We start from the raw sequence: 22,897 nt of genomic DNA on the forward strand, positions 1-22,897 counted from the left end.
GTGTGAGTGTCTCAGTGACCACCAGAACCTGTGGCACATTAGGTTACACAGTTGCATTACGTGCAGCACATCCAGCTTTTTCTAACTACCAGCTTAGGTGGATGTAAACTAACATGTTCGTGGTGAACACAACAGTGGATGGGAAACTGCCCATCCACTGACTTTGACTTTACCTGAGCTGCCTGCTCCCTTTCTGCTGCAGACAGGGACACTTGTCCGAGCTCCGCCCTCGCTCAGACTCAGAATAAAAGAAGCTGCTCTAAAGGTTCATTTTCTTATTCACTAATCTCAATGTTGTCTTAAAGAATTGATATCTGGTGATCTAGGTAACCTATTACAATTTAACTAAAGGTAATTTTTTAAATTCTCCCAGGTACCAAATGTCTGTGTGCGTTTCATAAATCGACGTATTTTTGTAATCGTTCACATTGACGCTTTGCCCCACCCTAGCACTTAAGCTTGGTAAATGGCGTTTACATGCACTTAAGAAACCTGGTTACTGGAAATCCACATATACGTGCAACAGCATAGCAACCAGATTTCTCCTCCACCTCAGACTTATTTTGGACATAGAACTTTTTTTTAACTGTATAGTATCAGAAAACGCTGCTTTCTGACTTTTCTCTTTTTGTGTTAGTGTCGCACCAGTGTGACCGTACAGGGGGAGACAGATGCAGCTTCCCAAAAAGGCACAATGAATTTGAAAACATTTCAGGTAAAGGTGGCTCATATAGACATCGGACATAGGCAGACTTTTTTAAAAAAATGAAATACAACAACTTTCAGTATATTTTCATGTGACAAGCTTGATAAACTTAACTTAATTATAACCAATTTAATGACTCAATGTAAAGATTACCACCCTTTTATCACTTATAATTCTCCTGTACACAGATTGCATTTCAAAGATGTTTAACGTTATGTTATGTGGTACCATACACCTGTAATTGGAATTACTGTTATGAGCAATAGCCTAAAGTATGTGAATCTTACTAGCTTTAACTTACAGTCTAAGGTTAGATTTATGTTAAAGCCAACAAACCGATTGAAAATGAAAATGGGTTAAAATTCTGCCATAACAGCAGCAACATTAATATTACCTCACAGCTAATGTTATACATCATTTATGCTAATCTTTCTCACCTGCAGTGGGTGGGTTACATAATCATGGTCCAGTTAAGAAGCGTCAGTGGCAGCTTCCCCACTTACACCGGACAAAAAGGAGACCGAAGATAAATGTTTCTGTGGTGCAACAATGTTGTTTCATGAAAAGCAGCTTGGAAGAACTATTTTTATGAGCAGAGTTCTGTCTGCCTTAATATACTGATTTAAATTGCGGTTACTGACTACAAATGCATGTGCTACCTCTTTGAACCTTAAACTTTTTAAAATTTTGGATCTTTTGAAATGAGCAAAAGGACAAGTTTGTCTGTTTTTGCACTGAACACAAACATTCAGGTATGCTACAAAAGCTGAAGTTCTTAGATTTTGCAATTGTTCCTATGTAAGGATTTACAATGGATGTTTAACAGCCTCTTCTTTGCTGCTTCTGGTTGAAAAATGTGAAAATGTGAAAAAGGTCTATTAGAAACTTGGTTAAGCATATACATATATCAGCTTTCTCATTTACAGGCCAGTTAAGAAATCAGGTTTCCCAAGAAAGCCGACTGTAACTTTAGTCCCTGTAAAAACCCTCAGAGAGACTAAAATTGGAGGTTACAATGAAAATAACTCATGGGGGAGATAAAGGATGAGATTAACCAGGTGAAATGAAGATAACGTGGTGAAATAAGATAAAAGATAAAGAACCGGAAAAGGGCTGAAGGAGAGACAGGGACAATGAACAGCAGATATCAGATAAGAAAAAGCAAATGATGCTAGAGACAAGAGGACGCAAGGACAGATGAGAGTAGGTTAGCAGATGGAAGGAGGGGTGTGAAGGAGGGAAGTTAAAGAGGAGTAATGAAGACAGAGGGAACAAACTGGAGAAAGGCTGAAGTAGAACAGCTTGTCAGCTCCCAAATATGTTCTTGAGCAAGGCATTAAATCCCCAAACAGCTGCTCAGAGCCCAATCGTGCAAGACAGCGAATGCAGGCAGCTCTCAGGTGTGTTTTAGTTGCTGGTAATTTAGAAAAATCCTCAATCCTAATACCGACAGTATTTATATCAACTGGGTAACTGCATAGAAACTGGCAATTAAATGGATTATGGGGCTCAACGAAATGTTGAATGTCTTTAAATTTTCAGCTCAATATAACAATTCATTACCACAAACTGGATTAGTTGGAAGGCAAGTATAGGTCTTTATAATGAGTTTCAGTCACAGTTATGTTTAGGGTATTTTAACATACTAGTCCAGGCATAGCAAAATTGACTTGTGTTTTTACTTTTTACTGAAATGTGTTTATTATAAACATTAATTTGTTTTGTAGTCTATAAAAGTTTGGGGGAAAAATAAGAATGCCTGTTTCAATTTCCAAGAGCACAACATCACAGCATGAGACTGAAGATCAATCCATCTTTAGCCCAGCCCGTCCTCTCCCCGCTCTTCAACAGCCCTGCTTCACTCTTTATGCTCCACCACATTCTGCAGAGCCCCTTCAGGTATTAATATTATACTAATCAAGCAGAAATTAAAAAAACAAAAACAATCAAGCAAACATGTGTGTTAGGGACCAGGCCATGTTGGCCCATAGTGGCAGCGTGCTCAGACACAGCAGCTCAGCAGCATCTGATCATCAGATGCATTTTTGTTGTACACCTTGTATGTATAATGACAAATAAAGGACTTTAACAAAATTCTTTGATTGGTTAGAAGGATGAGCCTCACTCAAAACCTTGTAAAAGTGAATATCTCTGCATTACTGCCAGTGGTGTTTTGTGAGAGTGGTTCACAGAAAGCTTCGACAGGACCTACCCTTATTTCTACAATTAAAATTTGAAAAAGGTTTCATACTGTAAGCTCTATACTATTGAATGTTTATTTGCATAACGTCCTAAATATAACCATTAGCTTACTGCTGCATATTTAATCTGTTATAAATTACTAAAATAAATAAGGTCATCATGTACATGTACAAGCTACAGAACATGGCTTCATGTTGCTTCACTTCACTTGTGATGACTAAAAGCTTGAAATACTGACTCAACACATATAAACACAACTTTAAATAGTCTCACTGAGTCAGTGACCTAGATACTGGGGGGGAAAAGATGTATCTATGCACACACACATACGCCATCATGCTTACAAGTATGTGTGCACTTCCCTTAGTTCTCTCAGTCAGGGTGTGTGTTTGTTACTATATGCATTCATCTTGTTGAATACTTAATTTTTTTTTTTAGATTAAAAGTGTAGATTTTCTTTCGTGTGTGCACACACTTACAAATCCATAATTTAACAGTACAATAACTCCCATATTGTCTGCGAGAACAGTCACTTAATATCATAGGAGGACCATTAGTAAACATCAACACTGTCTCTCCAATAAACAATAAGATAAATATACCAGTCAGTGAATTTCTCACACACACACACACACACACACACACACACACACACACACACACACACACACACACACACTTCAAGATGCTTCAGTCCTTCCAAAGGTTTCTGTACGTGCATGTGCACACAGCCAAACGGTAAATATGTGAAAACAAATGACCAACATCCTATCTCATTGGTTCTGCTGCTAAACACAAGTAATATTAACAATAAATTAATACATAGTGAAACAATACAAGTCAGCCATCTCCTTCTGTACCTTCTTCCATATACGCCATCGAAGGTTTATTAGATCAAGTCTTTTTCTTTCCTCTTCCCCAATCGGAGTTGAATTTAACAACTTGTTAATACTGGAACAAGTTTTTCTGTTATCTCATTCTTCATTCTGTTTGCCTCATTACATTAACTCAATTCTCTTTCCAGTCTCTACCTAAATCTGTATGTTTGCTTCTTTCTCTCTTTTTCAAAAATAATTATGTCCAGTCAGTCTAAGCCTATTAGTCTATAATTGTGTCTGCAGCACAACAAAGCTTCTTGCTGCTGATCAGAAACTCAAGCCTATTCTCAAAGAGAGGCACAAACACACTTTGAATTAAACGATTGTAGTGGCTGCTCTGTTTCTTGACAAATTAACGCCAGGCCTATATTACAGCCTTTATATGGTTTTTAATAGTGCAGTGTGAGGTTTATGGTACACCAGAGTCTTGGTTTGATTTGTAAACCCTGGAGGACAAGTTCAAAGATATTGACAATATAACTGTATGATGAGTGTTTGCATTTGTGCTGTAACATGTGCATCTCACATGATCCTACAAACAAAACAACCATGGTGAAGACTAAGCACTATGGCATGATGCCAATGCAAACTACTGACAAGAAAGAAAAATGGTCCATAGATGTGAAGGAAATGTTTAGGTAATATTCTATTTCTATCCTTTTTAATTTGAATACATTTCCATGTTTGCCCATTAAATAAAATACTGACCATATTCCTTTTCTCTCGTTCCCCTAAACATGATAACTGTTGACATAATAGTAATAATAATAATTGTTGTAAATGCTTTTACAGCTATGAGAATGTGCACATACAAAAGAGCACAGACAGCAAAAGCAGCAGTCTATTTGTTTTATATTAATCTTATGATGCCATCGCTACATTAATACAATCAGTGACTAACAAGGAAGACCAGATTACCTTATTTTCCCGAGCACATGATGTATTGACTTGGATTGTGCTTAAAAATGGAGTGCTGTAATCTTCCATAATCCTTTCCGGCACTGAAAATGCCTTTAGTCGGGTGCTGAATACAAACATACTGACACAGCCAGAACAGCAGCAAAGCAACTTGGAAGCAAACTCCTGTGCATACACACAAACACAGGTCATTGCAATATCTACAGAGCATCCAGAAAGTATTCACAATATAGGCCAATGTGTATATTTAACTTTTTCCACATTTTAAAGCCTTTTTTCAAAATGGATTAAATTCATTATTTTCCTTAAAATTCTACAGACAATACCCTATAATAGCAACGTTAAAAAAGTTTGTTTGAAATCTTTGCATATTTATTTAAACTATTTTCGAGCAGTTTCTCTCATTCTTTTTTGCAGTAGCTCTCAAGCTCCATCAGGTTGGATGGGAAGCGTCTGTGCACAGCTATTTTCAGATCTCTCCAGAGATGTTCAATTGGGTTCAAGTCTGGGCTCTGGCTGCACCACTCAAGGACATTCACAATGAGTTGTCCCATAGCCACTCCTTTGTTATCTTGGCTGTGGGTCTTGTCCTGCTGAAAGATGAACCATTACCCCAGTCTGAGGTCCAGAGCACTCTGGAACAGGTTTTCATCAAGGGCAGGCTGTCATGTGCCTTTTACGGAGGAGTGGTTTACATCTGGCCACTCTACCATATAGCCCCTGATTGGTAGATTGCTGCAGAGATGGTGGTTCTTCTGGAAGGTTCTCCTCTCTCCAAGGAGAAATGCTGGAGCTATTTCAGAGTAACCATTGGGTTCTTGTCCACCCAGACTAAGGCCCTTCTGCCACCATCGCTCAGCTTGGATGGACGGCTCGCTTTAAGAAGAGTCCTGATGGTTACAAACTTCTTCCATTTACGGATGAGGGAGGCCACTGTGCTCATTAGGACCTTCTATGCTGGAGATATTTTGCTGTACCCTTCCCCAGATCTGGGACTCGATACAATCCTGTCTCGGAGGTCTACAGACAATTCCATGGATTTGGTCTGGCGGAACTTATATAGACATGTGTAGGCTTTTCCAAATAATGTCCAATCAACTGAATTTCCCACAGGTGGACTCCATACAAGGAGTAGAAACATCACAAGGATGATCAGTAGAAATGGGATGCATGGAAGAGTTTAATTTTTATCATGGCGAAGGCCATGAATACTTATGTACGTGTGATTTTTTTTCGTTTTTAATTGAACCCTTTGCAAATTATTAAAAACAAACTCATGTTGAACAAAATTCACGTTGTCACTATGGGGTATTGTTTGAATCTAGATGAATATTAATTTGATCAACTTTGAAATAAGGCTGTAACCTAAAAAAAAAAAAAGTGGAATACTGAATACTGAGACTGTGTGTGGATACGTTCTGGATGACTTGTAAATAATACAAAGACAAATTTGTTGCTTGTTGTTTCTACTCCTGGCTATTTACACATTTCATGAGTATACATACATGAAATGTAACCTCAGAACAAACTATTGCAGGCAGCTGCAAATTTACTCTCTGCCTTCTGCAACAATAATACAAGCAGCAGTGGTCCAGTCATTTGTGACTGGAGAGCCAAACAACTGAGCAGAAACATAAAGAATGAAGGGTTGAAAGAGAAAGAGAGACATACAAACACAGAGGAAGGACACAAAACATTTGAAAAGCTTCTTAGAAATAAAGGTAGAGAAAAGTGTGTATGATAAACCATTCATCTACATGTACACGTGCCAGATGGTATATATCTATATATCAGTGTGAATGCTCACATCTTTGTGTGTGTGTGTGATTCTATGTCTACTTCCCAAGGTCACTGCTGAGAGCTAGAAGGGAGGGAAAAAAAATTAACAAGACCAATGGACAATGACGTTAGCCCTGCAAGGAACACTACTCTTAAAGGAACAGCTCAGGGCACAGGTTTGCAGGGGAAACTCAATTTAAACAATAGACAGTAAATGTTTATTCCATTATGCGGAATCAATTTATTTTAATTTAAAGATCACCCCCTTTAGTAATCTATAGAAACAGAGACAACTCTAAATGGAGAGGTACAGCTGGGTCAAGAGACGATCCAGGCAGACAACACTAGCAAACCATACACACAGTTCTTGTTTTTCCAGTTGCTTCAAGGCCCTGTAGAATTCTAAAGAGTGAGTAAGAGGTGTCCTTACTAGAGCCGCTTCTTTACTTGGGTTTATAAAAAGAAATCGGGGAAGAAAAAAAACACCTTTTGCTGCAGTTTTTGACTCTCTAACCTCATGCTTCAGCTCTGCCTCCTATCTGACAGCAGTCATCTCTTACAGTCTATAACTTCACTTCTAACTTTATCATCGTTCTGCCTACTTCTGTCACTTTCTTTTCTTTTCTAATCTCTCTGCTTTTTGCTCCTTTCCCTCCCCCTACTTGGTAAATGGTACTGTCATTCCCTCTCTAAAATGCCCTCGTTTTCATTTTAATGCATGCTCTTACTTCAGCTTTGCTTTTTTAAGAGTAGTGTCCCACCTGTACACTGCACATAACACTGCTGTCAATTTAGTCTTAGAAATTAGACATCAGTATAAATGGCAAATGCTGTTTAAGGCTGGACAGATGGAAACAGATGCTTCAACCAGATGGTTAAAACCACAACAATACTGTATACTACTTTTTCACACACACACACAAACACACAGATTGCTGTCATTACCCCAGAATCCATCCAATTCATCAATTCTTCCAAGACTTGTGCTGTATTTAAATATTTGCTTTTATCCCCTTTTACATTATCTCCTCTACTCTCCTTTTATTTCTTTTCTTATTAATTGTTTTGGTTACTTATGTGAAAAATGTGAGATTGCATTTGAACAGATGGACAGTGGCAAACCAAGTTTTGCAAACTTAATTTCAAGCAACTCAAACTTTTTGTTAGCATTTGAAAACAATGTACACAATAACATGCCATTAATTTTTTCTTTTACATATCACTTCCAATATGTGACCCCCAAAATACACTTAATAATTCAAGGGACTTCACTAAAAGAGGACGTCTGCTGTGGTATGACAGCGTTTCAACAGATTCTGGGTTCATGGACATTTATGACAGACCAAGGACAGAGGTCAGAAAAACACTTAGGCTCATATGTTCCCTGTGTAATCAATGTTCCCCTTTGTGTGTTTTTTTAATGACAAACCTGAGAGTAGAAATTAGCCATAGTGGTAGTTTCTATGTCCTTCTTTCCCAGTATTCCATTTTAACTGGAGCTGATGGGAATTTGGATGAGAAGTACTCCAAGAAGTCAGGCAGGTAGCTGGCTTCCCCGTGGATAATTGCCAAAACATAATGAGCTGCCTAGAAAACATGTATTAATGCAATTAGATAACCAATTGAGAGTTTAAGTATTAGGGGAAAAAAAATCTTATTTTACTACATTTATACTGCAGTTGTATCATCCTGCATTTAATGTAAACTGATAAATATCTTTGCCATACCTGAGATGAGTCCTCACTGAAAGCCAAGGTAACAAATTCATCAGCAAATCTCTGCCTCTGGTCCACTGAAAGTGAGGAGAGCTGTGAAGTGTAGGCGTGGGCCACCAGTGCCCCTCCATTTGGCTGATTCTCTATGTGGATGTAATGTGCAAACTCCAGACCAGCCATGCCAGGGTATGTGCACTGTGGCTGGTGTTTGGTTGGAGAAGGTTGTGGGCTCTTGATGGAGGACAATGGAGAATTGAGGTAAGAGGAGTCTAAGAGGGATTTGGAGGTGAGAGTAGTAGAGGAAGGTGGGAGTTGTGAGGTTTTGTTGTTGGTTAAAGGGTACATGGGAAGCGGGGACTTAAACAGAGACAGCGAGGAGTTGTGTGTGGGATTGGAGAGAGGAGAAGAAGATGAAGGAGGGAGGAGTGGCAGACCAGCACAAATTGTTTGGCAGGAGCGGTGGTACATCTTCACCCTTTTGTGCTTCTCTCCTTCTTTGTGTTTCTTCTTTTTTTTCTTCTTCACTTTTTTGAATTGCAGCTCTTCTGAGTTGATCTCGCCTTTCTCTTTTTCATCTGGACAATGTGACAGAGAGAGAGGAAACAATCTTATTACATGGAGGCAAGAGACTTATGATAGTTAAAAGATCAACACCAAAAAAAAAAAATGTAATTTTGAGAAGACTTGAAGGGAACAGCGAGATAGACGCTTTTCACGTCGGCTTTCTGTAATAGATCAACAAATACTGCCCTGCTGTAAGAACACTTTCCCCAGACTTTACAAACAGTTCATGTGATGGAGCAAGACAAAGCTTCAAGTAACATTAAGTGAATAGAAAAATCTGTATATAAGGAGTTAAATATGTGACAAGTATGTTTAAATCGGCTAAAACAGAAGGTTTTTATTGAAGAATCTAACAGATACTTAAATTCTTAGTAAAAAAAAAAAATTATAATGAGTGCCAACTATTTTAAGCGAGTGTAGACAGATGACTCATAGCTCTTCTGAGATAATGTGCATCTCCCAGGGTGCATACATAAAATAAATTGAAGAGCACTGAAATGGAATCCCTTGAGAAAAGCAGATATGACTAAGCCAGGAAACAAGCTTTTGAGTGGCATATCTGAACAGAGATAATACACCACATGGTCGTCCATCTCTTAAAAGCCCCAGGCAGGACAATGTGGAACATGCAAATTTATGCACATTCCTACTGTACGTATTTGTCGGTGTGTCTCCGAGCCACTCACACTGATTTCCAAATGTGTTGCCAGCTTGTTCATTCTTGCCCAGTGGTTCTGTAAACATGGGATTGTATACATTTACTGTATATGTGTATATCTGTTCACATTTGAGTCACTTTAATAGAGGCAGTGCTGCCTCAGCAAAAAACAAACAATAGACATCATCTTACTCACACACATATATAACACACACCTTCAATCTAGTCTGCACCCAACACACGCTCCATGCCAGCTATGACACAGAATGAAAAGGGGGGGCGAGGGGAGGGAGGGGGGAGAGAGAGAGAGAGAGAGAGAGAGAGAGAGAGAGAGGAGAGAGAGAGAGGAGAGAGAGAGAGAGAGAGAGAGAGAGAGAGAGAGAGAGAGAGAGAGAGAGAGACAGAGAGAGAGAGAGAGAGAGAGAGAGAGAGAGAGAGAGAGAGACAGAGAGAGAGAGAGAGAGAGAGAGAGAGAGAGAGAGAGAGAGAGAGAGAGAGAAGGTATTTGCAATACAATACCAAAGCTACTAATCCAAAAGCTCTTTACCCTATAAGTCACCCCTCCCCCAATCCCCGACATGCACATTCACTCCCAAACTTCAAGCTATATCAACCTACAGAACAGCTCCATAAGTGATGCGGGATACATTTCTTGGATATTGGTGATAAGGAAACTAATAAAAGAGTCGTAAATATACAATATCATTAATTTATGATTACAGTAGTAAGTACACTGGTTCTCGAAATTTGCAAGCACATTATGTAGTGGGTCTTCCTTTCCTTTATCTCTATTGACAATAAAATGTACTAAAATACTGATAATTATCTATTATAATTGGTTTTAATTAACTTTGTCAAACACACTTACTTTTGTAAAAGTAAGAGTTAATATATAGCCACATTTCCTATACATCTCTCTAGCTGTATCTCTCTTTGAAGGCCCTTTGAATTGCAAACTTAACACTCCCTCACTACCTACATAATTTATAACTTCACCTGTGTCTCCAACCATTTTGGAAACACATTCTCAAACGGCTCAGACAACATCACTGTAAATACATTCTCTGGTCCCGAAACATTTCAATCCCAGTGTCTGTAAACAGATGTGATTTAATTCCAGGTGCCTCTACAGGATGACTGCAGTCTTAATAACCTTTGCTCACCTAATTGTATCCTAACTCTACACTAATACACAAAGTAGGATGAATGAAATACTAAACAAAATGACCCATGTTATTCATCTGGAGCCAAAGGCTATGGTAGAGTATTATGTGGCCAAACGTTAGTAAGGGGCTGAAACAGAGTGGTCATTACACACAAACATACAAACACAGCAAGTCTGGCTTTACAACAAATCAAGTTAATCGGAGGTAAAGTGGCAACTGTGTGCTGTATATTTGCCTGTGTGTGGTATGTCTGTCTAATAAGGTCAAATCCAAAAAGGAAAATAGTCGCTGTTCCTAAAAGGAAAGCTGTGGCTGGCTGAGCTCAGATTACACACAGAAGAACGAAGATTACGTCACAGAGTTCTGCTAATAATTCATTACTGTCAAAAGGTTAACAGTGAAACACACTAGCACACTCATAAAGAGTACATGTTTATACAGTAGAGCCACACAAAGGCTGATACTGGCTTTAGTCTCATTTCACATTTCATAGGATAGTCTGGATGCATATTATTTTCCCTGTTTGATAAAATGTTTGCTGTGTTAGTGATTAAATTTATTTAACTGTTATAAATAAACCTATTTATTATTATTATCATCATTATTATAGTCTACAACTATTACTCTACTATTTACTCTACTAAGTTCACTGTAGTGTGCTTCGCTATTATATTGTAGTAAAGTTCAGTTGTTGGTAACAGAACAGTAATCTGTAACTGTAACTTTGTCAGACTTCTTTAAAAGGCAAATTTACAAGGGTTCCATTGTCAAAATTCTTGTTTGCATGAAAAAAATCTGATGATTTTTCAATATATAATAGTAGAAACATGCACACAGTTCCCATAGTGCAAGAGAAAGAGAAATACAACCACAACTAGCACTGCAAGTAATAATTATTCTTTTCAATATTGTGGCGATTAGTTTTTCTATTCATGCATTTACTCGAGACACACATCTTGTTGAACTGATACCAGAGAGAAAAGATACAGGTAAGAAAAGACAGAATGGGAAAAAGAGGGGATGGGGAGGGGACAGTGACATACTGGCACTAGTCGTGTTGTGTTTGCTCATACAGGGTGTGCTTAAACATTATGCCCGTGTATGTTTCTAACTGCAGTGAATCCAATAATTGAATCCAATAAAGCTGTGTGTAATAGATTTGCTCCAGCTTCATTCTTGTGTCCACAATCTTCTTTTTAGTATCATCATAATTCAATTTGTTTTAAGCTGCATGCTATGGTAACTGACAAAAAGGTCCGAGAGAAAACATGGAGCCTGTGGGTTGTGTAGTTACGCTGCTTACTGACCTACCAGTGGCACATTTGAGCATGCTTATTCTTGCAAAAGATGTTACAACTATTTTGGTATTAACCAGCTTCAGTTATGTGATAATCTGCAGTCATCTTTTATAATATCATTACTTTACAAACTTATTTTTTTGGGTGTTAGGATTTCAGGCTGAGAAAAACTAGACATTTGAAGACATCACCTTTGTGTTACATAGACAGTAGTGCTGAACAGTTAAATGGTTTCAAATCAATATTGCAATTTAAAGGAAAGTAATTTTTTAAATTGCAAGAGCTGCAATTTAAAGGTTTTCTTTTGTTTTCCGCTACAATAATAAGAGCCGAGGTCTGCTCTCCCCCGCTTGCAGAAAAGGTGTTTTAGAGTATGTGAAGAAAGTTTAAGGTATAAACAAGTTTAACTGCATTGTTATAAATCGCCATGAAAATGTCCTCTGCAGAAGCAAAACCGATGTTTTGAAAGAGAGAGAGAGAGAGAGAGAGAGAGAGAGAGAGAGAGAGAGAGAGAGAGAGAGCGAGAGAGCGAGAAAGAGAGAGATTTATGTTGTTTGAGTTTCCTCTGAGTACGTCGCACAGTTTACCATTTAACTGTACAGGCATTGTGGGCCACCATCCTTTTATTGTCATGGCCGACCGCCCCTCCTAACTCATTCTCGCTTTCTTCCCGTGCGCTATTATAAGCTTCCTCAGCTGTAAACCTGCTTAATAGTCCAGAGACAGCCCGTAAAGGAGCGCACCGCTGAACATAGTTTTTTCTGGCTTTAGCATGGAGTGCAGTGGGTAAGTCTTTTGCAAGAAGAACTTAAGAGTTACACTTTTTTTGGGGAACGGTGTCCGCGTTAAGGCAAGTTCTTTGCTTGGCTACCTTATATTGGCTTACCGGTTCAGTGTACCAGTGTAACTTGGGCTAACGATTCACCAAGCCAACAACATTTGCTAGTAATAGCCTGTTAGCTTAAATAAAATAAAAAAATACCAATTAAAAAAAAAGTTTATCCATGTATTATGTTATGTGTTATGGCGAGCTTAGTCTAGCGACAGAGGTAGGCTCGGATCAATCCTCACTTCACCTAAGTGGCAAATTAATTGTGACAAGCCAACACTCTCCTTCCGTGAGCTACGTTATGTCTAAGGTAACAACCCCAGCCAAATGGTTTGAGCCTAAAGAGGCTGCATCTCACCCGTGTCCATATCATGCAGCTCTTTTATCTCACGTAAGGACCCTCAGCCTATGTCATAGGTGGACCCACAGGCATGTCCACCGATGCCTGTCGTCAGCCGCCACCCCTACAGCCACGACTGACAATCATCATCTGCGAGCTATAACAAACAAACAGATATGATCAATGTCGAGTCTCTCATCACGCCACCTCTGTTCAAGGAGCTCACCAAACAAGAGGAGGGCGATCCGGGTGTTGAGGATGCAGCGTGAGATGCTGGTTCTGATCTTTTTGATATGGATGATATAGAGGAACACTAACCCTAGTAAAATTAATTGTCTCACTGCTTTCATTTTCCAGAGAATGTACAAATATGGAGCCCAATCAGTGTGCTGTCTTAATGCAGTTACACTGCTGTCTGCATACCAGGCAGAGATCCTGGAAGACATGGGTCACCAGCTGGACTCAGGGTCTCCTAACCCTGCTCTTTGGGATGAGAACTGCATTGTAAATTACCTCATATTATGCTCCTCCAGGGGGGCAGTCCAGGGCTCTGGTCAAGTGATGGGGCTGGCAGTCTCAGGCGAAAGAGCCCTCTGGCTAAACCTGTCAGGTGTAAGTGATGCACAGAAGGCAGACGTTGCAGCCAGAAGTAAACAGAGTGTTGGCAGGGCAAAGAGACATACAGCTTGTCAGAAGCCTAACCAGCAGGCCAAGTCTGACAACCCGAGACCGTGGGGCAAACACTCATTCACTGCAGTAGCAGCTAGGAACAGTCCATCCAACCCTGGGAACAGCAAAAACCACACAACCAGTGTGCAATTCGGGACTCAGCCTAAGTTTAAGAAGAAATCACATCCCTATTAAACAAACAGGCGATCCGAATTTTTCCGAGCGAGGAAGCTAATCTGGGTTTTCACTCTGGGTACTTCCTCATTCCAAAGAAAGGCAGCTCTTCTCTTCACCCCATTCTGTCGCTCGTCTCGCCTGAACAATTGGTTTGTAACAATCAATCTCTCTGAAGCATATTTTCACATCACCCCACACAGACTACATCTGAAGTTTGCATAACAAGGTACAGCCTACAATCCTTACATAGGGGGTGCCACTGGAGGTAATCAGGATGACACTTATGACGGACGTGTTTTTGACAGGGTGGGGCGCAACTCTGATGGGCAGGGCAGTGAATGGCGTATGGTTCCAGAGGACAGCTCGTGCTCATATTGCATGCTGTATTTTTGGCTCTGAAGCATTTTTATCAGTTTTCTTCAAGGATATCATGTGTTGGTAACAACAGACAACTCTACACTTGTAGTTTATATCAACCACCAGGGCAGACCTCGATCTCTGCAGCTACAGACCAGCCCAGAGAATGGTTCTTACACCATTTAAAGGGTCAAATTTAAGCACTTTCAGTGTCAGTTTGAGCTTTTTCAAGCACTTTATTCAAAGGTTTTCAAGCACCCGTACAAACCTTGCCAGAAAATAATTTTGTGGAGCAGAACATGGTTTATGTCCCTGCATGCCACACATGTCAGGCATTTTGAAACGGGGTGCGGACTGCTTGTTTAGATGTAATACCCTATACGGGGAATGGAGCCTTCACCCACAGGTGGTGGAACAGATTTGGCAGAGATTCAAAAGGGCATCCACAGCTCTTCATCTCGCAAGAAAACGCTTACGGTCCATTGTGCTTCTCCCTAACGGACATGAATGCCCCATATGGGGATGGATGCTCTAGTGTTCCCATGGCCGAGCATCCCACTGTATGCATTTCCACCTGTCAGTTTGATTCCCCAAACACTAGCCATAGTGAGAGAGCAGGGCCTCTCACTAATTTCAATAGCTCCTCACTGGCCATCCAAGCACTGGATAGCACAGATAATTCTGCTGCTACCAGACAAACCCTGGCCACTTCCTGTACGAAGGGACCCCCTGTTTCAGGATCCATGTGAAAGGTGGAACCTGAATGCAGCAGGTCCATCTCCTAGGGTCCTATTGACACTATTGAAACTATGTCGTTTTATGAAAAGGTGCTTGCTGCCACCTTCCAGTTTGTAGGCCGCTTGTCCAGCTGTGGGATCTGACGGTCGTTTTGGACGCCCTCTCTTATCACCTTTTTGAGCCCATTAACAATGTAGGTATGAATTTTCTCTCAATTAAAACGGTACTGCTCTTAACCCTGACCACAGCTAAGGGAGTGAGTGATTTAAAAGCCCTGTCCATCCACCCTTTGTGTCTACAATGGGCCCCAAAACAGGTTAAGGTGTGTCTATGGCCCAATCTAGCCTTTGTGCCTAAGATAGTGGAGCCGTCATAGAGGTGTCCCATTGTGGAGCGGTTAGCTTTTTATCTTCCCCATTTCCTTTGGCGGAGGTTCAACAACTTAACACTTTATGCCCAGTGCAGGCCTTGTACGTTTATGTGGATAAGACAACAGCTTTTAGAAAAACAGAGCAGCTATTTGTATCATGGGCCACTCCTCACAGGGGCAAGCCAGTTTCTCATCAGAAACTGTCTCACTGGATCATGGAGGCCATATCTATATAGATGCAGGAGAGTTTGACCTATTCTGGAGCTGAGGGCTCACTCCACCAGGAACATGGCCACATCATGGGCCCTTATTGGGGTGATCGGTGGTCCAGCTTAAAGTTTGACTCCAGATCACCACTCCATTCATGGTTTGGGAAATCTTATGCAATATGGGAGTGGGCTACATTTCCCATAGTGAAACACTGAGCGAATGTTAGGAAAAGAATGTTGGGTTACTTAACGTAATCCCTGGTTCTTTGATAAGACGGTGAGGTGTTTCACCAATTTTTCCTCCTTGCATAGACACGGAAAGAAATCTGCCTAAAATGAGTAGGAGGGGCGGCTGGCTGTAAGAGGAGGGCGGAGGCCAAAGCACAGCGCAACCTGTCTGTCACTGACAGCCCTGGTGTCAGTGGAGCTTTCGTAGTTGGTCACGCAGAGGCAAACCCCATCAAAACCCTCAGTCTGTTATCAAACAACAAGGGATTACGCTAAATAACCCAATGTTTTGTCTTCTTGCAACACTGAAAACTAATTTTTCTTGGACCAAACACTTAACTGGAAAATAGAACTCAGCGCTGCTTCAATCACTTGGTATGCACGTACAGTGTGCATTTCCCACCCACCTTTAAGCGGCTGCTTAACTTCTCCATTCTCCCTCTTGATCTCATTCATCATTTTGTGCTTCTTTTTCTCCTTTTCTCTTACTCTTTCTGTGACCTTCTTCTTGTCCCTCTCCTCTCTGGCTCCATCTTTTGTCTTGTCCTTGTTAGAGTGCTCTGTGGAAAAAAAAAAAAAGATTTTAAACCTTGATGGTACAAACATAATATTAGGGCTCAGATTTTCTCACTTACAAACAGGGCTTGACATCAACACTGTCAAATGCAGGTGAAATATAGCAGTGAAACACCCCTCTATCATGAAGCCTATTGGCTTGCACTTTTGTTCTAATGAAGAACGGGACAAAACATTCTAATTAGAAGGTCAAAACATCTCTTTAGGAACAAAATAGAGATGTGAAATGGAGGAGACATGTGGTGGCACATAACAGGTGTAACAAAATCTGGAGATAGACGTGTCACAATAATTAAGTTATTGACTTATTGTAGAATATGTTGGCAGGATTATGATACTTTTTGCTGACCATGATATTGTTTTTGCAGAGTGCCTTGAGTTCATACTGTGTGACATATGATAATTATCTGTACCATGAACCCAGTATGGTAATTTGTAGTTAGAGTGGACATTTCCTTTGTACTTGTTGTAACTAGAGTTTTTTGTATATTTACATTTAACGAAACACCATTGTACACACAAAGTGCAGTGCATCTCTGTACATCAGAAAGTGACTCTATGCAAGGTGTTTAGCCACTTCAGGGACAGTGCAAGTATAATGGTCAATGTCAAGCCCTGTTTACAAAACACACATGCACATCACATATCCTAATCTCTTATCTGTACTCTTGCCAAGTGCTTCACCTTGACCCTCACCATTAGCATTTCCTTAAATGTGTTTGCTTTCCTTCTCTCCCTGGTCATGCAATGACCTTCTAATTCCCTCTAAGACTGCAACAGTCACTCTGCAACTTTGCTCATAAACTTAAGACACATCTCATTTAGATCCACATCATGTTTCTATCCCCAAAATCATCTCTCATCCATGTTCTGCCCCTACTTGCTTCAATATGCTCTGATCTTAAAACTTCCTGCTTTGATTTTGGATTCATTTTATTTCCTCTTTCAGTGCTTCTCTGTCTAACAAAAAGCATTTAAGTGTTGAAGAAAGATTACAGACTGAGGAGTTAGAGTGCACTCAAATGCAACACTCATTGCAAATCGCTGTAGATGAGAGCATCAGTTTAAAATGTAAATATCACACCATCTCACACACCTCTTCAGTTGTTGAAGGGCTTTCTGAAAGGCAAGGCAATTCTAAGTGTGTGCAGTCTGACAAACACACATTTATTAGGTAAAATGAGGATTTTCACTTCCAGCTAAGCTAACAGAGACATTACCTTTTTAAAATTACTTTAATTTAATCAAATCTTTAGTTCCTTGCCTCCTTTGGTTCTTTATTTCTTTTCATTTTGCTATAAAGAAATTCGCCTTAATTTTTTCCACAATAGTTGCTGTGTCTTTCTTTTTCTACATTCCAAAGAACTACTTTCTTTGAAGTTGGTCTGATCCGTTTTTAAAAGGAAGCTGTCTTTTTTGCCTGTTCACTCTCCTGTGGACGTGGGGAATGAGAAAGTGAACACAGTGGACGTTTCCAGGATCAAAGGAGAAAATGCTTTGAAAGTAAAAAGGCTTAAAAGAGCAGTAGGAGAATTAGAGTTACATCGATGCACTCTTTTCCGCTGTAATATTTAAATAAATACCTTGGCATTTTGAATTTTTAGTGTGTCATTTTTCTTCTACTTTACAGGCAGGTAGTTCTCAACCTCTTACACTGTTGTTATTAAGAGGAATGCCAAGAATGTTAACAAACCATTTTAAGAACCATGCAAAATAAACGCTGTGAAATACTAGGCAGTCTGGTGAAAAAAAAGCATCAATTTAGCTCCACAGGAAGCTGCCTAAAAAAGGGAAGCATACTCAGATCTTCTGCCAGATTTATAAAAACATGGCAGACTCCAAAGCAGTAACATTCATAGACTTTAGAGCCAATGGGAGATAAATAAGCCTAGTTGGCTGACCTGAACTTAAATACACAGGACACAACTGATTTATATGGTCTTCCACATATAATAAAGAGAAACTTGAACTTTTTAGATAAATATGGGGCAGTACTGTGTCCTATTATGGAAGCAAACTATTGCCAGTTAGATTGAAATATATCAGTAGAGGAATACCAGCTTTTGAAAAGTAGTCAATACTTGGTCAGTAGTCAATACTTTGATACTTTAGAAAATTAGAGCTGAAAATACACTAAATACAAATGACTTTAAAAACTATTGTTGTGATTTTATGTGGTGTGAATTTTACAAGTTCTGACTGACCAGTGTAAAAAGACCAATAAGCAGTACTATCTTTTATTTTTCTCTGAACCGTAGCATTACAGGTGGACCTGCCTCCAAGGAAAATCCTGCTACTCCAGCTGGTCAATCCACCCAAGGTGGTGTGGTAAGTCCCAGCCTCACTAACCAATCTGAATTCAGAATAATTTGATTCATACAATCTGTCATTCTACTGAATTGCTACTAAACATGCAGAATTAAATGTCTTGTAATTTTGTGACTGAACAAATAGCCCAGCCGACAATAACTTAATTGGATTCTGATTGCAGCCAAGCTTCAGTTTCTCCTCATTTTTCCACTCGCTGTACAGTCGGGCAGTCCCAGACACAGTTGAGGATTCTGTCAGGGTGGTGCATTTGCATGCACATAAATAACCTAATTATTGTAATTCAGACATTTACATGATACACAATAGACAGACTTTGCCAATAACATAACATTTACATGACTTGTTTCATAGTCAGAATTATGTCCAGAACAAAATGCATAGCAACAAAAAACTGCACGCTGAATAATTCGAAAATTGGTTGACTTTCTTGTTTTCCAGCCAGATTTGTGTTTAGAAAGAGTATTTTATTTAAATTTCCTAATAAATGCTTAAAGTCTGCAACTAGAAAAACAAACATACATTACCTGTTTTGCATCAGCCTTTACTTGTTAATCTGTTTAGTTTACACTGCAAATGGTGACTAAAAACTGACATGCTTCTTATTAATTCCATTATGATGCCTCTAAATTCAACTTACATATGATAAATATAATAGATTTAAGGTGTTGATAAACATAATACTAGCTCACATGTAAACAACTTGAAGGCATAAATATTTTACATCAGAATTTAACTTGTTACCTTGGTCAATCACTACTTACAATACAAATTCCTCCCAACATTTTCCTTGGAGCACCAGACTTGTGTCGCTTGTTACAGCAACAAACTTAACAAGAAGTCACTGCCCACTTGGCACTTGCTTTCATTCTCAACCCAACACCAACCACACCACTAATAATACTTCTGTGATTATGTGATACTCCCTGTTGGAAAATCTGCCCATCTAGGAAGGTAAAAACACCGGACAGTTTCTGAGCTTCAAACTCCTGTGCTTCTGTTAGTCTGTCTAACCACTGGGCCAATTTGCCCTTCAACAGATTTTAAAAACACAGTTCAAGTTGATTTTTTTAGTGTCACCTTAAGACTGTGTTACAAGCAGCTGTCAAACTGTCACACAGCCAAGGAAGAAGACTGGCATATTGTGACTAGTATTTTGCAGGTGGGTGCTGATACATAGCCTTTAAATCCTAAACGTTTCCCTCAGGACTAAGGAGTGCTTTTCCAGCTAAAATCTGCTCCACTTGTCCACTGTATTTCCTAATCTTCACATTTTAAGCCATTGCATATAATTACAGCTCTTACTACTGGATGCTGAATGGGACACTACAGCAGTGCTTTTGCTCATTAACACCTCAGTGGGACCTCTAAAGAAGTGTAATGATTTACTGTTACTGGCTGCTTCAACTAAAATTTTCAGGTCTAGAAGTGGTTTCCAGAGTGTTTAAATATTAATATTCTTAACAGGCCAGCATACAACATTAACATAATATGCAAATAAAATAAAACTGACACATTTGTAATACAACTAAACTAATTATTTTTTTGTGTTCTGAACGCTTAATAAAACTGTATTCATTCCTGAGTTAAGAAACATCATTATTTCAAAATAATTTTGTGTATCTTAAAGAAGTTGTTCTGGTTGTTCTAAAATTCCTGTCAAGCACTGCCTAACACAATTTGCTTGAATAAAATAAAACTGACATCCACCACAACCTGTGTACAAGACAGTGTTTTTGCTAGGGTACAGGCCCACAACATGTCTTTTTCTCATGTTCTCGCAGATGGCAGTGGCTTTTCAGAGCATGGCATGACCTCTTAAACTAACCAACTGTAAAGGGTGACATCGTGCACCCACACAATCACACATGCCCACTGCTGCTTGTGTCTTGTCACTCACGCAAGAATGACATTTACACACAGTGGCAAATACAAATATGCAAGTACAGACTTTTACATTGAGACACAGCCAGTCAACTAATGTAATATTCCTTTCTCTTTATGTGTATGTTGATCATTCACACTACAGAACTTAGTTTATAATGTAAAAAAATTAAGCATAATAAGGCATGTGCACAAACAATGTACTAATGAAGAAGTCACGCTATAAAGTTATTTAAACATTAATGGGCTAGCGTGTTCATGAAAAACTGTAAAATAAGTGCAAATAGGTTTCTATGTTGCTGGCATAACTAATTAAAAATAATTTATTAAAAAACTGAACCTTATTTGCTTTACAAAGGGAGAATTGATAATAACTGTGTTGCATTAGTTTCAGTTCAGTGTACACAATAAACTGCAGTGTAAATGCAGTGTATATTGCTTAGCTGATTTTAGTAGCATAGTCATATTTAGACAATGTATTTCCTTGTACTTGCAATAAATAATAATATGTATTGACAATATCTGGTAATAAATTGTTATTGTTTATTAATTAATATATTGTTGTGTTTTCTCTTTTTAAAGGTTGAATCAAAAATAAACGCAAAATATAAATAGTGGTGTGTATTACTGGAGTGTAATATATAAGTATTTCAGCGGCAAAACGGATTAGCGGAATAGTGGCAAAATGACTACAGCATCCTGTCCGTGTACAACTGTACAACATGGAGACATTAACAAGCAACGATGCTCCGTGTTTCCCACACAGCCTGGGGGTTACCGAGGGGGGCGTGGTGCGCTACCAAAACAACACTTACCCTATAATGGCGGGCGACTGTCATATTATTATGACAGCAGCGCGTAGTTTTAGTACATACATAGAAAATAAAATTATTCAGTTTATGTTATAGAATAAATAACTGTTTACATCAATCGATACTGATGAGAAATATCACATTGTGTTTATTCCGTTTATAACATTTGAAGACGAGTCTACGGACGTTACATATGCATGGGAATAAAACTGTTACGTTTGGTCACAAGGACGTAAGTACGTCGGAATTCCGCAGCAGCACGAAAGCAGCTGGTTACAATATAACTGGAACGAGGGTTGGCTCGAGGGTTCACGAGCGGGTGAACAAGCCACGAAAGCTGGCAGCCATAAGCCGTAAGCCTGTAGAAACATCGACTAAACCCAGAGGTCGCTGGGCACTAAAGTCGACGTGAACACAACCCCCCCAGCGACCAAAAAATTGTTAAAGCACCCATTCAGCACATTACGACACGTTATACGCCGTCCAACAGCCTCTTTGAAGAGTGGCTAGTCGGAAAACGGGACAAATTAGGAGGCAGACAACTGCACACTCCGGGCCACATGTTCATTTTCCCAAGTGTCTGAATATACGATGAGCCAAGGAACTATAAAAGGGCATAACTCTCGCTAGGCTACTTATAATGAAGACAAAGTTAAACTTTATCAGCTTGCTTCATCATTAAAATCACTCTTAATAAAAGAAAACATACTACGATGGCCTACCTTTGGGTACCAACATGACCTCCCCATTTTCTCTCTTCATTGCAGAAATATTATTAAACCTGCTGATATCGTCGTCGTTGTGACTAACGTTACTCCCGATGCTGGAGGTGAACAACAGTTTATGTTTCTTTTTCTCTTCTCCGCCTCCTTTCACCTTCTCCCTCTCTTTCTCTCGCTGTTTATCTCTGCCAGATTTCTTGGGTTTGGACGTGGAGGAAGGCGCTTTGTGGAGCAAGAAATCGCTCTGTTTGAAGACTTTGTGTGCGTGGGTCGGTGGTTGGGATCCACCAGTAGCAGGCACCGGAGGGTTGTTGTTGTTACTGCTGCTGCTCGTCTTGACCTGGCTGACGCTCCACAAATTCGCGCTACTACCACAACTCTGCTGCTGCTTCGTGGGCTGCTGAGGTTTCTCTTTGCCGCTACCGTTGCCTCCAACTGTGCCGTCCCTGCTGACTTTCTTGGGTTTAACGCTTCTCTCCTCGACTCGGACCTTCTTGGGCGGCGGCAGTGGTGGGTTAAAATCCCGGGAAGACTGAGAGCGGTTATCTGAGGCTCCCTTCGCCTCCGTCTGCTTGGTAGTCTGGCTTTTAGCGGAGGCGACTGGCGGCGATACCGCAGAAGCTGCAGCTCCGGTGAGGTGAACGGAGCCCAGCGAGTCAGCCATCTTGAGGCTTCTCTCTATTTACTCTCTTCCTCAACGGCCGCCGCTGCTATTTTTTTTTTTTTTTTTTTGCTCGACGTGCAGGCAGGCAGCGGAGGGGCGTGTCTGACTGG

The 22,897-nt window shown here is 39.8% G+C and overlaps 1 protein-coding gene across 1 annotated transcript in view; it reads right to left on the reverse strand.

The window, feature by feature from the left end:
* The window catches only part of LOC137106788 (lysine-specific demethylase RSBN1L-like), a 35,006-nt gene extending 12,142 nt beyond the window's left edge, over positions 1 to 22,864 (reverse strand). Inside the window, 5 exon segments of the mRNA XM_067490654.1 lie at positions 7,913 to 7,965; positions 7,968 to 8,070; positions 8,211 to 8,773; positions 16,209 to 16,361; positions 22,124 to 22,864. Coding sequence (XP_067346755.1) covers positions 7,913 to 7,965; positions 7,968 to 8,070; positions 8,211 to 8,773; positions 16,209 to 16,361; positions 22,124 to 22,787 — 1,536 coding nt within the window. The 5' untranslated portion in view covers positions 22,788 to 22,864.
* Positions 22,865 to 22,897: the final 33 nt, after the last annotated feature.

The sequence above is a fragment of the Channa argus genome, chromosome 21 (genome assembly GCF_033026475.1).
Source record: "Channa argus isolate prfri chromosome 21, Channa argus male v1.0, whole genome shotgun sequence".
In the NCBI taxonomy this organism is placed as follows: domain Eukaryota; kingdom Metazoa; phylum Chordata; class Actinopteri; order Anabantiformes; family Channidae; genus Channa; species Channa argus.